The sequence below is a fragment of the Anoplopoma fimbria genome, chromosome 6 (assembly GCF_027596085.1).
Source record: "Anoplopoma fimbria isolate UVic2021 breed Golden Eagle Sablefish chromosome 6, Afim_UVic_2022, whole genome shotgun sequence".
Lineage (NCBI taxonomy): Eukaryota > Metazoa > Chordata > Actinopteri > Perciformes > Anoplopomatidae > Anoplopoma > Anoplopoma fimbria.
In genome coordinates, this window is record NC_072454.1 from 24,724,539 (window position 1) to 24,741,784 (window position 17,246).

Below are 17,246 nucleotides of genomic sequence, written 5' to 3' on the forward strand. Positions count from 1 at the left end.
AATGCAGCGCAGGACGGGTTTACATCATGATGACATCATCGGCCTGCTCCGTTGTCGGCGGTTAAATAGTCGGCAGGTTTGAGAGACCCTCATTAAGATGGAGGGGAAAATGTCTAGGGGGGGGTGTGTGTGTGTGGGGGTTGTGTGTGTGTGTGTGTGTGTGTGTGTGTGTGTGTGTGTGTGTGTGTGTGTGTGTGTGTGTGTGTGGTTTAAGCCACAGCTCTAACTTCCTGAGGGGAAGTCTAAAAGGCCCCCCTGCATTGCTGTCACACCCCTTTAAAACGGGCTGAATCAATCAGACTCATTTGGCCTAACAAATTGGTTTGTGTGTGTGTGTATGTGTGTGTGTGTATTCGCTCTGGATGTGAATGGGGGGCCAAGGTGCATAAGAAAGGAGCCGTGAGGAGGAGAGAGAGGGGAGGGGGAGGGACAGAGATGGACACACAGCGATGCAAGCCTAACACATCCCTGGAAAAGGGGTCGCGACCCCCTGCCGCACTCAAACAGCATTTCAGAGCGGCAGAGACACGGAGAGTGCTTACCTCCCACCGAGCAACAGGGACGAGAGAGAGAGAGAGAGAGAGAGAGAGAGAGAGAGAGAGAGAGAGAGAGAGAGAGAGAGAGTTATCTAGATGCACACGGTAATCACGCTGGGAATCATCTCATCTGACTGATTGGAAGCTTAAAGGGTCAGTTCAACAAAAATATAAAAAAATACATATCTTTCCTCTTACATGTATTGCTATCCATCAATCTGGATTATTTTGGTGTGGGTTGTCTGGTTTTGGAGATATCGGCTGTAGAGATGTCTACCTTCTCTCCAATATAATGGGAATAAATACGGCATGAATCCACATAGCCCAGAAATTCAACAATGGTTACTCAAGATAATCCACACACCTTTTTGAGAGCCGTTTCATGTTAGAACTATTTTCTTTCAATCAAAGTTCCTGCTGTACTTGATTGACTACAGGTACAAGGAGAAAATACTTAGTTCTGATTTTGGGGTGAACTGTCCCTTTAAGGCATCCATCAGTAATGGCAGTGAAAACACACTTTTCTAATAAAACCAAGTAACATTTTCCATAAATTCAACGTGCCCCTTTTATCACAGAAATGCTGAGCAGATAGAAAACGGTCCGTCGTTGCTTTAAAATCACCGCGGCGACCTCAGTGTGTGCCAGGTGATGTCTAATTGCCAGAACTGACTCCTGAATAGCCTCCGTGTTTGCACATCTGCTGTTGTGGATTCATTAGCGCCGAAAGCAACGCGGGTTCACATGATCAGCCCGTTACAGTAATGTGACCCAATTACGCATACCTAAATCGAATCTACTGCACAAACTTTGAGGCCGTCAATCAATGCCCCTGTCGGCTCACCGATCCCATTCAGCTCACGGTGGTTTGCTTCCCCCCTAGTGGCCGGGTGACTGAACTACAAAGGGTTTCTTCTCCTGTGCCACACAGAGTGAAAGTCCTTCCTAAGTCATTCAGAAAGCCTTTCCCTCCTCTCCCCTCCTATTCTGAATGGTTGAACCGAACAAAGCCCACACCTCGGACAGGCCCACTGACTCCGGGTCCATTGTGCCGGAGAGCAGGGGAGACGACCAGCCATCAAGTGGCTCTCCCACTCTGTTATCACGGGACGCCGGTGTCTGTAGGGGCCTTTATGACTTGTTATGCCCCCCCCCCGCCCCACCATCTCCCCGCACTGAATGACCGCGCTATACCTTTGGCTCTCACCGGCCTCATTTGCACCAAGAAAAGGAGGAGGAGGAGGAAGAAAGAAGGGAGGGAGCAGGAGAGGAAGGGAGAGAGAAAGAGCAGTGAATGGCACCGTAACATAACAATGCACTTGGAGGCTCAGTTGGCAAACACAGCTGGGCCAGCGACAGTGAGGCGTTTAATGAGTCATAACTCTGAAGAGACAGTGGGCTCCTAAAAGCTGCTTTTACTGCATGGCAGTCTCTCTCTAATACACACAAACTTTATACTGCTAGCAGTTTGACACTGGTAAACCACATGTGTACAGCATATTAGCACACAGTTGAGGCACAAATGTCCCCACATCTACCTTCCATCACACTAAAAGACACTGAGAAACTCACCTCAATGACCTGCTTCGAGTCCAGCCGGAAGTTAAAGTCCCCAAAGACGTAATATGGCAGCTTCTCGTGCCGCTGGTCCGTGATCCTGGAAAAAACATGACAAACACTCAGTCAGCGAGAATGTTTTTGACAACCATCAGATCTTGGATGAGAGTTTGCTCGGTCCTCACAATCCCAAGCTCTAAACATACGTTTTAATGGACGCATTAAGAGCCTTAAAGCCACCATCTTGAATGAACACAGCCACTAGTTGTCAAAGTCTTTACATCTGATGATTCCCTAGACCTCAGGGTATTTAGTTCACGAGGGCCACAGCACCACCTGGTGGTCTGGACACTTGGATTGGTAGATGTTCACCTTTGTGGTCTGACAACATTTTTTGCTAAATGTTGATGTTATCAAAGAGCATTCAGGGTGGATGTATGGAAGGGGGCTGATAGAGAACAAGGGAGGCCTAGGATGAGGATTTATAGGTCTGACGTAAATTGAAACAGATGTCCCAATAATAATAATATTCTGAAATGACTGTTTCTTTTTAAGTCAAATACATTTTATAAAATAGCCTAATATCACAAATTTGCCTAAACACGCTTTACAATATGAACGGCATCGCCCTGAGTGAGACCTTCAATAGAGATAGTGAAAAACTACACACAAAAAAAAACCATTGGAATACACTATTATATATCTACTTAAAACAACAATTGAATGAATGCCTTCAGAAAACCCTGTAATATGCAAATGTAGAGATTTGCAGTTTCCTACGTGCGGCTAAAGGAAGAGACTGAAGCAGCTCAGGGATTCAAGTAAACACACCGTTAATTCTCAGCTGACACCGCAATCAAATCAATGCACTCTGATAACTTCCTTTGATGGCAAAGAAAATTCACTTTGCTAAGTCGATCAAAGGAGACAGTGAACCAGCCCCAACCCCTGAAGATGTTCTAACCAGTGGTGACAGCAGCTCCCTCAAAGAAAATATATTGTCAACAGACTCTGTGGATTTCTAGTTGGGCCACAGACTTGAAGAGCTTGAAGGAGTCAATCCACACATGTTGCCCTAGAGTGCACCTAAAGTGACTCTTGATTGTGCGCTATTGACAACTCCCAAGGGTATTCTCATCCGGCTACAGTACATTAACAAATGTTGTTAATGTACTGTATGCATGGCTTCTTTTTTTAAACCTGAGAGTACAGCGTCAGAGGATTCGATCATCTCTGTCATGGACCACTTCCAAAACTCCAGAACGTTGCCAAATCACCAGCATCCCAGTGCTTTAAAATAATAATAAAAAAAAAAGAACGCACCTAAGCGACATATAATTAACTCCTATGCCTCGTCACCTACTTAAAAGTGGCTCTCCTACAGAGCAGAGATGGGGAATTAAGGTGGACGCAGCGCGGCCTCTTGTGTAATTAATGATTCAGGATGCTCAGCTCGCTATCTCCACTAACCGCACGGATAAATCTCACCCACTGCCCAGATAACAATATATTTATGGGGCCGTAAAGAGATAGGAAGCCTCTCCTTAGCGGTGGGGCCTGGATCTGGCCTGCCGGGCCGTCGTAAAGCACGGCCGCTTCTTCTCTGCAGAAGAGAGGGAACGGCGTGGAGGCGAAGGTGACTGGAGTGAAGAGGAGGGGAGCAAAGATATTATATTAAATGGAGAGTTTGCAACTTTGACAGCCCATTACATTAAACAGGAACTCGTCTTTCTTTGAGAGGGGTCATTGGAAGGATTTAGAGTTCCATCTCCAAAATAACAAGTGAAATGTTTCATGGTTATGATTGATGTAATTATTAATGTCCATCCAGACTGTTCCATCTTTATGATGGACATCTGCTCCATCCTTTCCTGCACTTATACGGGAGTGGATGAAGACTTCAAAATGAGATCTAATGTCTTTATCCGTTCTTTGAATCATATGGATCTTTCTTTATTGTAGAATTTGGCCTAGAATTTAAGATTACTTCCTCAAGTAAATGATTAATGGTTTGGTCTTTAAATTATAAAAATAACACATGATAAAATAAACTATTTTACATCTCCAGATTTGTTGTTTGTGCGACCAACAGTCCAAAGCTTAAAGATTTTAGGTTGTCATAGAAAAAGAAAAGCAGAAAATCATAACGTGTGAGAAATTGGAAGCGGTGAATCTTTATCATTTGTGCCGATCAACAATCATATACTGTATATAAGAAGTAGACGTAGGTGTAGTGACGCCACCCAATGGTTTAGGGACTGCGGTTTTCAAGCCTTCAGTTCGGCATTTTTGCCGTTGCCATCTTGGTTTCTGGTCATCGCCATCTTGGATTTTTGCAACTAGTGGAGGAAAATGACCATATTTAGACTGATGGTGTGACGCCGTGGTAGAGACGTTGTATACGGCTCTTTTCGACCTGTCAATTGTAAAAGGTAGCCCCACCCTAAAGGATACTCTGCTTTATGGTCTATTTTACTCTAAATGGGACCATAATTTGCTAAACGAACATCATGTTCGCTGTATTGAAGAAGACTTGAAACTAGTGATTGAGACCATAAACTCTTTACTGAGGTAATAAATCAAGTGAGAAGTAGTTTAATTTCCTCATAGACTTCTATACAATCAGACTTCTTTTTGCAACCAGAGGAGGTGTCCCCTGCTGGCTATTAGAAAGAATGCAAGTTTAAGGGACTTTGATATAAGCTTCACTTTTTCGGACCTAGGGTTGCAGCTTGCTCAGAATACGAAAAGGTCTGAGGTCAAATATTATTTGCAAAGTAAATTACTAAAGACGTGGTGGTTTCCTAAAAAGATTGCAGTAACAGACTGAAGATGTAGGTTTTGTAGGATTGTGTGCGGACACACTGGAAATCCGAATCCCCATGGACATGATTCTGAGCTAAATGCTCCAACAAACTGTACTAGTGATCACATGCTAACAGCAAACTGCGACTGATGTCATTAGTGACCTTACATCCTGGTGCTAAGAGACCCAGCTCTATTCAAACAGGGTTAGTGGTCAGCATGTCCCACTGGCTCGAAGGGAGGGCAGTAAAAAGGCTGTGCACGGGCGTCAAAGTGGTTGTTACAGGCGTGGGAACTCCTGAGCTCCTTGTGCTAATAGAGAATTTACCACATCCGCTGCTGATGAAGAAGAAGAGAGTGGGTTAAAAGTGAGGCGGAGGAAGAGAGAGTGTTTCCTCCCAGGCTGGATGTCTTCCTCCTCTGTGTCCTGCAGCTTTATCCCGCTAACAGCCATGTCTAATTCCCGCAGCCTGGCTGTTTTTGTCTGCTGCTCCAAGGTATCAGCCACAGGTCAGAAGGTAACGCTCTGTTTACACGATCATTTCCTAAAGCACTCGTGGTGACCCGCTGGTGCGAAAGTTGACTTTTTTTCTTGGTCTTTGTGGAGGACGGAGGGGCGGTGGAGGGGCGAACGGACGGACGAAGAATTGCAACATTAGCTACAGCTACTGGGCGTGAAAGGGGCCTGAGGGTGGGGGGTCCCCAGCTTGGGGGCCGCCCCCCCTCACCACTCCCATTCCCTTCCCTCGCTGACCCTCACCCTCGGCGGAGGCCCCCATTAGCCTCGTCATCCCAGTTCATTCAAGCAAACTGTAACAGTGTCGGTGACATTCTCCCACAAAGACGCACTCCTTTACACAGTCTATAAACATGCTTCTCCGGGGCCAATTCATCGCACAGTGACACCCCTGAAAGAGGCTCTTCACAGGCACCGTTCCCACTGAGGTCTTTGGGCTGGGGCCTTCGCCGGTCCTTCCTTCAGAGGGCCACACAAAGACAGGGGTCAGACGCTAATTTATAACACTGCCCCTGACTCTGCTCCCAGGCTCCTTAAACCACCAGCACAAAGCAACCGCAACGCATTCTCTGTTTCCAGATTGGACTTTTCTGTCACACGCAAACATGCCGTTACAAAAGTGAACGAAGAAAAAAATAACACACCTGTGACTGAAAATGGTCTTTCACCACAAATCAATCTCTTAGATAACACTCATGTAGATGCAATAACACTTTCAAAACCCTGCCTGCTTGTAAATCTGTCTCCCCTCACACCCAGCCTCAATCCCTCAGCAACTCCTCGCCAGATTACACGCTGTGATTGACAGCTAAACTGAGCCATAATAGACAGTCCGTATGAGATTATGAGGGTGCAACGGGGGGGCCATGTCATGATCATATTGACAAGATGACTTACCATAAGTTGGCCGTTCGGTTTCCACTTTGCACACAATGGCCCCGGGGACCGAGCCCATGGGTTGCCCATTGTAGGCAAATGTTGAGAATTTGGGAGAATGTTAACATTGTGAAGAATGTGCTGGGTGACGTCTCTCTGAATGGGCCAGGGGTGGCCCCTGACGGGACCTTTGACACCGCAGGACAGCCTACCCGTCGTCCCCCTGTTGGCACCCAGGCTCCTCAGCGACGCCCACCCAACCAAGAACACCGTGCGATGATGATTGGGTGCCGAATAGAGAGGGGGATACAAGGATGTCGCTGCGGTCACTCAGAGGTTAATGAATAAGTCAGCTTGAGCCGATGGCGCTGGTGACACAAACTCAGGATTGGAAAGACACCGAGTGGAGCCGACTTATGGGAAAACCTTCTGTAACGGTCACCAAGAGCTTTCTGAAAGGGATTGCCTGGTGTCTTTATATTCCGGATTTGAAGTTAGTTTGGAGCTGGACTGCTCTCGGAACTGGATTAGCAGCCAGGCAAAGCAAACAACTGCTCCAGACACCCTCAGGTCCCAAAAGACCCAGGTTCCCTGTGTGTCAATCCTGCACTGTGCCAACATCTAGCTGTAAAGTAACATCTTGATTATTCCAGTGTATATCATGCAAACCTGGTGCTTTTTCCTAAATGCACCACAATGAAATATCAAAATGAATAGTGCCTCCTTGAATTACCAGGAACAGACATGCAGGTAACCTAGTAGGGTTGGGTAGTGTTTCTGTGCAAACTGTACTGAGACTGTACAGTACTTGATGGGAACTTAGATGCCATTGGGGTCAACACCAAACAAACAAGTAATATTTGGCCGAGCCTGTGCTGGCTGATGAAATGCATAAGGCTATAAGAGCGATTTGTACGTAAAGACAAAATCAAATAGCCAAGATCTGTCCCCATATTCTTGGAGACACTCTGCTTGATTGTTTTAGTTGGTTGCCATGATGCTGTATTACTTTAGAAAGGAGAAATTCTGGCAGTGTGGCAACACTAATAAATAGATGAACTGAGGATAAGCTAAATAATGTACACACAATATTAGATGTTCGGATAATTTTACTTGTCTGGCTCCCACAGGGGTTTCAGGTCACTTTTGGTTGTGAGAAGGTCGTCAAAGGCGGAAAAGCAGTACCCGACAAATCTCTGAATGGCTCAATGGCTGCTGGAGCACGGTGTGTGTGTGTGTGTGTGTGTGTGTGTGTGTGTGTGTGTGTGTGAGAAATAAACAGGTCCACTCTGAGCAGAGAGACACTGGGGAAGATTAACCTCTGCTCCTGCAGGCCTCCCAGGGTGAGAAGGCAGTTCAGAGTCACACACACACACACACACACACACACACACACACACACACACACACACACACACACACACACACACACACACACACACACACACACACACACACACACACACACACACACACACACACACACACACACACACACACAAATAACCTTCAAAACACTAACCTTGTTAAACAATACAATTTGAATTTAGCTGCTGTTGAAATAAAAACATTTTCATTTAACAAGGACCCATACGACATGGACACACACACATACCACTCCCTTTAATAAATTCATTCTGGCTTTCTGGAGGATCTCCCTGTGATTATCCAGTCCTCCCTCTAGCAGCTCAACATGTCTATTGGCTGGAAACTAGCCGGCCTTTTCTCTGCTCTTTCAGCCTGTTGTTCTGGGAAAAGCCTAAAGGGAAACATTTAGATTGGAGGGCTCTTTGAGACGCTCTGACAGTTGACTGATGACCGTCCATAAAATGACAAAGCAATGCTGTGTGGCGGCCAGTGCGGCCCACTGACTCCCCATGGGAAACTAATTGCTTTGAATTGTTAACGGCAACATTATTTTTCTGCCAATCATTGCTTCTCAATGCCCCGAAAATGAGCATGAAACAAGTTCCTTTCAGCGGACAAAACAGTTAAATGTCCCCAATGTTGATCAAATTAACTTCAGCACTGTGACAATGGACTATATTTGTGTGAAAATAATGGCGCGCCACAAAGGACGCCTTTATGCCAGGATTTCACAGTTGTAATGTAAAACTGTTCTCCCCTGAACCGGACTAGCCGCTCTGAATAGGGGGTTGGAAAAAAGAAACAAACTCCAATGCACAAAAGGGATTTTTTTAAGGAAGAGAAGAAAAAAAACCTGTTGATTTTATCTCATGGTATCATTTAGCTGCCATGTTTTCCATCCTCTAGAGAGGCATCACTTTCATAACTTCAGCTGTCTCCACAGAAAGCAGATTTTTTATTTCTTTATAAACATTATTCCTTAAATGTATTGATATATCCAATTAAACGATTCTTAAAAACATAAAAAAACTTGGTTTTTTTACCAATGTATGCACAGAGAGCCTATTAACCCTTGACATAATTATAAAACAATGATTCTCCACATCAAGGCGTAGCTGAGTCAACAAGCGAAATAATGCTTGACGCAGCCCCAAGCTCATATGAGCGCTTTTTCAAAGGACAGGAAAACATGCAGAGGATGCGTTTCAAGCAGAGCTTTGCTTTTTGCTCTCATGGAAGTGGGGGCCCACACATCAACGCGGGCCACGGCGCAGTGCTTTTTTGATGTGACTCAATAGCGAGGGGCCTTGGCTGGCTAAACGCTGTTCCTTCTCGCCATTGTTCCCCCGAGGCCTTGAAGCACTTTGGAGATAAACACCGTTTAGCAGTTAAAAGGGCCACAGAGGGAAAAGGCTTATCAGATGTCTCCTCAATGGGCTGTAAGCTGCATTATTAGTGCCTGGGCCTCAGATAAGGTTTGGAGGCTCAAGTTTGAGTCCCCGGCTCTGGCAGCAGAGCCGTGTCCCCGACACCGCCGTGTGATCAGGTTCCTGTGCTGGCTGGAACTCAGCTGGTGGTGTGTTCGGCTGCCCCCTCCTCTCCTCTCCTCTCCTCTCCTCTCGCCTCTCCTCCTCTCCCATCCCGCGATGAGAGATTAGAGCTCATAGAGGAGGGAGAGAGCAGTGGAGAGAAGAGTGAAGGAGGCAGGGGGTGGTGGGGGGGAGTTAGGCTTTAGATATTCCCCCCTGTCCCCTTTTCCTGCTTGGCTTTCTGGGGGTAGGAGTCAGAGTTAGGACAATGGCCAAAAAGATGGTTCCCAACCAGCCGCTGAATGGGAACACTGTTGGTGGTAGCGCTTCATTCAAAGCCCGGGCCCGGGCACATTGTCCCCCCGATCGGCGGAGGAGAATGGAGTTTGCTGGTGGCTGCCAAAAGGTTAGCAGTCTCTGTGAAAGGACCGGCCCATTATTCACTGCCCTTTACAGAGCCCGACCCTTTGTGCTCCTCCTCCCTTCCCTCTGCGCCGCCAGCTCTTTTTCTCACTCCGGTGCCCCGGATCTGCGCCCGACGGTCCCCCCCCACCCCCAAAGTGAGCGACTGACGCGCGATGCCACCACTATCCCACCCCTGGAATACCAGGGGGAGCTGGGATATATAACCCCCCCCCCACCTTGTATCGCACCACTTACCCCTCATCCCCACCCCTGTCAAAAACCTTTAAATGATATGGCCCAGAAGTAACAACAAGGTTACCATTCACGACACAAGGGGATTTAGAAAGAGGGAGCGTGGAAACTGCCACTCAGCCAACACAATTTCTATTCAATCCCCCCCTCAGCCACCCAGCTCAACCGCGGAGACTCGGCTATTTAGGTGTATTTACAAGGAAGGGGAAATAAATCAACTGGAAAAGCATGATGAAAGCAGAGGAAATACAAGGAAAGACACTTCAATGTAAGCAACAACGGAGGTCCTTTTTCAAACTTCATTATGCCAGTAAATCCAGGTAAGTTACAGTGTAATAAAACAGCAAAAGCTGCCATATTCTTTAAACTCTCCAGCTTCCCTGTCCATTAAAAGCGGACCATTCTTGCATCAAATCAAGAATGGATCGCAGGTAAAATATGACCCTCGTGGAGAATACTTAAAAAAAGTGCCTCGTAATTCACGAGCGTCTCAGGAGCCTGGCAGTAATGTATGCCACCCATATATGCATGTAGTTATTCAAAGTGGCGGCGTCGGGGAGCCATGTCGCCCATTCTGATGCCATTTGAATGGGAGGTCACCTGCTGCGGGGCTTTTATTCTGTGTTAGCGTGGCCAGGTGGGGAGCAGGGGTCGCCCCGTGCACTCTCTCATTCTGCACCGCCGCAAATGGATATCCCATAAATCACATTAGCGTGGCCCATGAATGGATGGCCTGGCCTGTTTGTACAGAGGCTGGCTCAACTCAGTGCAGGGTGAAGAAATCTTCACCATTACTGCTGCGATTCCTTGAGCCCCGCCAGCACAATTAAAATGCTGAATTTATTCTAAGGGATGATCCTCTTTGGGAGCACAAATGCGATGATGATATGTTTAATATAGAATTGGAAATGTGGGCATGATGACGGTGCAACAGGAGCAGTGTGTGTGTGTGTGTGTGTGTGTGTGTGTGTGTGTGTGTGTGTGTGTGTGTGTGTTTGGGGGGGAGATCTTATTGAATATATAATTACAGCCTCATGGTTGTTTGCCTCAACCAGTAATAATGCAGTTTACTTCCATGTCCTTGCAAAATGTCCTCCCTTCACCATGTAATCACATTATACATTAGTGTAAAATTGTCATGATTAATTAATCAATTAGCATATACATTTTTGAGTTAATTTTTTTGCTAAATTTGAGGAAATTTGATCAAGGCTTTCATAAGAATGGACCAATCAGACGGACAGTGGGACAACCCTACGCCTATGGCAGTCGCAAAGACATTATAAGGGCAACCTTCTTTTTTTTTTCTTTTCTTCTAGTGTACAAAGTTGACAATCAGACCCGAAGGGTTGAGCTCATGGAGTGTCCAAAAAGGAAATGTGTATCCTCTGGGGAACATGAATGTGCTCAGTAAATGTCATGGAAATGAAATCAGGATTCATCCTTTGGGGACCAATATCATCCAACGTATATCGAACCTATTTCAAGATACTTCTTGTGTACCAAAACTTTCTTAAAGCTGACATCTAGACCTGAAGGTGCGATAGGCAAAAAGGTACTGTAAGGGGTCACCAAAACTATCACTTTTGATATTCATCCATCCCGTAGTGTGGGACAAAGACCAAAATAGATGCAGGATTAAACCACAAAAAAAAATAAAGCTTGAATGTAAGGAGTTAGAGAGAGGGACAGGAAAAAGACGAGATAAAAGAGAGTTGGGAGTTCACAGAGCGTGTAGTGAGTAAGACCCCCCTACTTTTACAGACGGATGTAATCCCACTGGTCTGAATCCCACTGAAATCTTTCTGCTGTACCTCTCTTGCTCACTCTAAGCCTCCATTACAATATCAATACAGGTTTTGCCATGCCAGACGGGTCTGGGGATTGTGGATAGTATCTACTACAGTTTTCTACATTTCCCATCCTCAAACATTGTCATTTTATTTTCTTCCACAGACACAAGGCTGTCTATTTATGTTCTTATTCCCAATGAAAAGAGACGTCCGGTGTGTACAGTACCTGTCTAAAGCGTAGCCCAGCGCCTTCTGCCTGGTCCCAGAGTAGACGGAGGGGCTTTTCTCCCAGGCCACCAGGTTGGAGGCATCGTGGAAAAGGTGGATGTTGACCAGATCAAAGGAACTAGGATGAAAGAACACAGTCTGAGAGACCTCCTTCAACCAGACCACCGTGAATAAAACATGTTTTAAAGCTAATGTGCAATTAAGAATCAATCGCTGGTTCGTAAATAAATGATTCTTTAATGAATTCATCAACTGCATCAAGACTTTTAACTTCGTAATTAACTTAAGCGTTGAAATAAAGCCCACTGTGTGTATTTTAAATGAGGGATTTGGAATCAAACTCCAGATCCTCAAGGAGAGAGAGAGGTTTATGAATCGCGGCATTTGATAAAAACTTTATTAAATGATAAACCGTAACAAGGATGTCCTTTTTGTCATTAACCAACTTGGTACATATTGTCAGATTTTTATGATGGAACACCCGTTGTTGTAAGGGGGGAAAGTGAAAGCTTTTTAACCCAGGCTTAGTGCTGCATGAATATGGGCAGAATTTTGATCAGGACTGAGATCTTGATTATTTATCATGATTTTTTGGGGGACAAAATGTTTTTATTCAGGTTTAAATCGGTCCAGTAAATTGTGCCAAAACTTTTTACCCAAATCTGAATCAATAGAGCACTGCTTTCACTTTCACGCTGTGCTAGGCCATGTTAGTCCTAATAAACAAATCTCTGCGTTTAACCACTAAGGTTAAAAAATGAGTAATATAGAGTTTGATACTCTTCTTTAGAAATGTTTTTTATGGGGCTCCCCAAAAACGAAACGAAAAGATCGTCTGTCTGGTAGTTTAAGAAGCGTTTGACACATTTTAGAAGTAAATATGGCGGCCAATCACGTTTATTTAATTGTAGGAAGCCCAAAAAATTGTGATTAACATTCGATGAATCGTGCAGCCTTACCCAGGCCGACTACAAACAATAATGTGCCCTCCTTTTGGTCTGTCCCGTCAGTGAAGAGCTTGAGACAGCTCAATGTGCAGTGATGAACACCTCCCTGCTGATCCTATCAATCTGAGGGTGTTTTGTTAGCACGGCGTTCGTCTTGGGCTGCCTGGAGGAATTGGTCTTATCTCGAGGGTTTTTATTCTGAGGGTGACATCCTGAACAAATGAGTACATGCGTGTCTTTGGCGTTCTCCGTCTATCCCCAATCTCTGATCCCATCCCACCCCCATTCTTCATCAGCCTCTCTCTATCTCTGCCGCTCTTGTCAAACGTCATGCCCCTATTAAATGCTTACCATTTCAGCTCTTTAGTTCTCATGTCATCCTTCTATTAGATTACAAACCCCCTCCCACCCCAAATCCCCCCTGCTCTGCTCACACTGGAAGCCAGCAGGGTTTTTTTTTTGTTCATGCCGCACAGGTTCAATTGCATGTAATCTTTTTGGGCATCTGTCATATGCAACTGCTTGACTAACGCGATTACGTCTAATCAAACCCCTGTAGTCTTCCGCGGTGCATTGTCCGGAGAGAGGGTTCGGATATGTACTGTAAGTCAGTCTCTCTCTCTCTCTCTCTCTCTCTCTCTCCGTGACCATGACCACCAGCGCAGGCCGCCGGGGCTTGACCGACACGGTTGGCTAAGTCTCCAATCACAATGGTGCAGCTGTAATGATTCACGGAGGAACAGAGATGAGGTGGGATGTGTTGCTGTAAGAGGTGGGGGTGGGGGGGACTCACCAGTCAGCCAGGGCCCATCGAGTTCTGATGAATCCCTTTCTGGACCACTTGCACTGCAGAACGGAGAGACTCAATTTAGCAAGACAATAGGAGGGATTCAGTCAGAGTGAGGCAAATTAAATGTTAGCATGTCAAATGATTCACAGTAGTGGATGTCTATCATGTGGGAGCACGATTTCCCATTTTTCAACACTGTCATGAACTATCAAGTGCATTTTCAATGGCAGAAAATTCCTCTTGTATTGAATTACGAGGATTTTAATGAAATTCAACTTTTGGAACTTTTGGTTGTTGATGGATGGATACTGATTAACATGACTGATTAAAGGGACAGTGTGTAGGGTTTGGTGACATCTAGTGGTGTAGTTGCAAATTGCAACTTACCGAATACCCCTCCGCTCACTCTTCCCTTTACAAGACTGTGGTAACTTGAGCTGCAGAGAAACTACAGTAGCATTCAGTTAACATAAAGACTCTAAAGGCTCTCTCTAGAGCCAGCGTTTGGTTTGTCTATTCTGGGCTACTGTAGAAACATGGCCGTCCAACATGGCGGACTCCATGAAGAGGACCCGCTTACTATGTAGAAGCTAAAGGAGATTATACACTAATGAAAACTTAGTTGTAAATATAATTTTTTTATTTTGTCTTATAGGTCCCCCAAAATGCTACACACTGCACCAAATATCAAATTAGCAGTAAGTACTCAAGTACTGTACTTGAAGTCATTTTTCTGACACTTGTATTTAATTTAATTAGGTCCAGTTGATGGTGCGTCTTACTTTTACTTCAATACATTTTAGAAGGGATTATCATACTCTTTTCTCCACTGCATTCCCAATATACATAAAGATTTTTTCAAGCACAAAATACGATGCATTGTTACTGAGTTAACTCACCGTCTCTAAACAGGAAAAAAAGCTTGACAGTGACCAGCCACAAAATCAAAGTGATGTGTACTTTCTTTCATTGTGTATACTGTACAGATGTCTAAAATATATTTATTATCTGACATTTTATAGACACAAAGAGTGACTGATTCATTGAGAACATAAGTTATCACATACATTGATAAGAAAAACAATCCTTAGATATTCAGTTATCTTCTTTAGTGAAAGTAGAAATACCGCAATCAAAAAATACACCCTTATGTAGAAGAACAGAAGTATTACCGGAAAAACATACCTATTATATTATCATACATAATTATCAAAAGTAAATCTTTGTTTACATTTGTTAAGCAAAAATACTCCGAACAGAGTGCTAAATTATTAATAATACATTATGTTATTGGATACTACAGTAAAAACACTTAACACTATTTTGCTAGTTTAATAAAAAATAATAGTAACATTATTTATAATTATTCATTTATATGCTTTTCGTATGTTTCTTTATAAAATCCTAACCTGAAAAATTATTAATAACTAAAGCCTTCAAATACATGCAGTGCAGCAAAAAGTAAATTGAGAAAAAGTAGTTGAGTAAATATACTTAGCAACTTTCTTCTATTGATTACATTGATTACATTACAGGCAGGAAACCTGTTTATTTGTTTCAATCCTGCTGACAGAAAATCATCTTTCAGACACTTGAAAAGGTAGTTTGACATGACAACATGTCTGATAAACAGCAGAGAGTTGTTAAATGACTGGCTTAAACACAGACCATACAGCCTGTGTGGGTCAAACTCAAACAAAACAAACTGAGCATTTCCACTCTGGTGTACACATCCAGAATGCAGCTGTTTGATCAGATCCCACCAGCCTTGAGTTAATTATCCAATCACAAGTCCAAAGAGCTCTCTCTCAAACAGCACGTGGTTCACCGTGAAGCCGGTTATTAAACGGGAGACAAATTGATGCTGCGAGTGTTCCCATTCTGAATAGATAAATAAGTCTCTTTTCCCTCAGCCTGTCCATCTCGCTCCGATACTCCTAATGGGGAGTTAACTGCAGTGATGAATAAACTAATTATGGGCCAGGTCACATAATTACAAATTGACTAATTTTATTTAAAAAATTAAAAAAACTCTGAAGCAAATTAAAAGGGCTAAGAGGTATTTGATTGCACCTCACATCCTTCAATCTGCATTAGTGCAAGATTAACTGTATCAAATTGAATTACATTAGCATACTTGAATTAATCCATACGGCCTCGGCAGGACGTATGGGCCCAATTATAACTCGCTGTCCCAACATTGTGACTTTGAAAAGGAGCAAATGGAATTAGACGCGAGTGTCGCACTGACTGCGGCATGAAAAAATGTTTTTAAACAATCTGAATCACAATATATTAGATATATTATTTTAAAAGCACGGTACCCGATACGTTCGTTGATGTAAAGTTGAGGAAAGAAAGTCTTAAGAGGGGAGGATGAGGAGGGACAAGATGAAGAGTTAGTACTGGGGGGAGGCTTGCTCAGTGCCCATACAAGCTCTGACTGCAGCCAGAGACGTTTAATCTCGATTTAATTTAAAGAGCCATTAACTACAATCGCGGCATTAAAATCCATCACTTTCCCTGACACCCGGCCCCAGATTGCCCCATTTCCTCCACGTATGACTGATTGACCCCCTGCTTCATCGCTTGCTTATAAACACACACACACACACACACACACACACACACACACACACACACACACACACACACACACACACACACACACACACACACACACACACACACACACACACACACACACACACACACACACACACACACACACACAAGTAAAAACATGCGGACCGGCCCTCCGAGTCGAGCCAAACAAGCATCTACATATCGGTAAGTGAGGAGGAACCGTCTAGTTCACCCTATCTAAGTGCTTTTATTTTGTAATGGGAGTGCGGTTAAGATGATTATCTCACGCAATCAATCAAAGTGTAGAAGAAGAGAAGTCTCTCTCTCTCTCTCTCTATTGGCTGACACAATGACATCATGATTTGGTCGCCGCAGCTGATGTTGGGTAGCAGGGATGATGACACAGATGCTGTCCGGCCCCATTTAATCTCCTGATGAGACATCATCATCACCTCCCCCCCCCCCCCCTCCTCCTCGACACACACACACACACACACACACACACACACACACTCACACTCACACTCACACTCACACACAACACAAACACAAACATACAAATACATCTTCTTAAAAACAGATGTAATTTAGCCGATGTGCTGTATTTCGCCATGCTCCGTCACATTCATGACACAAAATCATATCACACGTCGGGTGTTTTGGCGGCTGTGAGGAGTCGGCGACACAGAGAGGGAGACGAGATGTTCAGGAGGGGAGGGGGTCAAAGGGCGACGGTAAAAGGTTGCGAGGCTTCTGGGGCTGACATTGGCCGACCTCCCGCAGGTCAGCAGTGGCGTCCCCGCCCGTGGCAGTGATGAACGGCAGCGACGCAGCGGGTCACATCCGGGGGTGTGTGTGTGTGTGTGTGTGTGTGTGTGTGTGTGTGAGAGACAGACAGGAAATAAGACAAAAAATATAGACGAGATGAGGTGAAGGAGGAAAGAAGGACCATCCGATTCACTGGAACCACTACATAAACCCCCCAATTGTGACCAATGGAAGATTACACTCCGATAAAATGTCAGACGTGACACGGTCATGACACACACACACACAC

General features: G+C 44.6%; 1 protein-coding gene across 1 annotated transcript in view; it reads right to left on the reverse strand.

Moving 5' to 3' along the window:
• LOC129092199 (inositol polyphosphate-5-phosphatase A) overlaps window positions 1-17,246 on the reverse strand; it is a 138,970-nt gene that overhangs the window by 39,342 nt on the left and 82,382 nt on the right. Inside the window, exons 7-9 of the mRNA XM_054600038.1 lie at window positions 13,607-13,659; window positions 11,865-11,984; window positions 2,109-2,193 (exon numbers count right to left, since the gene is read on the reverse strand). Coding sequence (XP_054456013.1) covers window positions 2,109-2,193; window positions 11,865-11,984; window positions 13,607-13,659 — 258 coding nt within the window. The remainder of the gene's footprint in view (window positions 1-2,108; window positions 2,194-11,864; window positions 11,985-13,606; window positions 13,660-17,246) is intronic.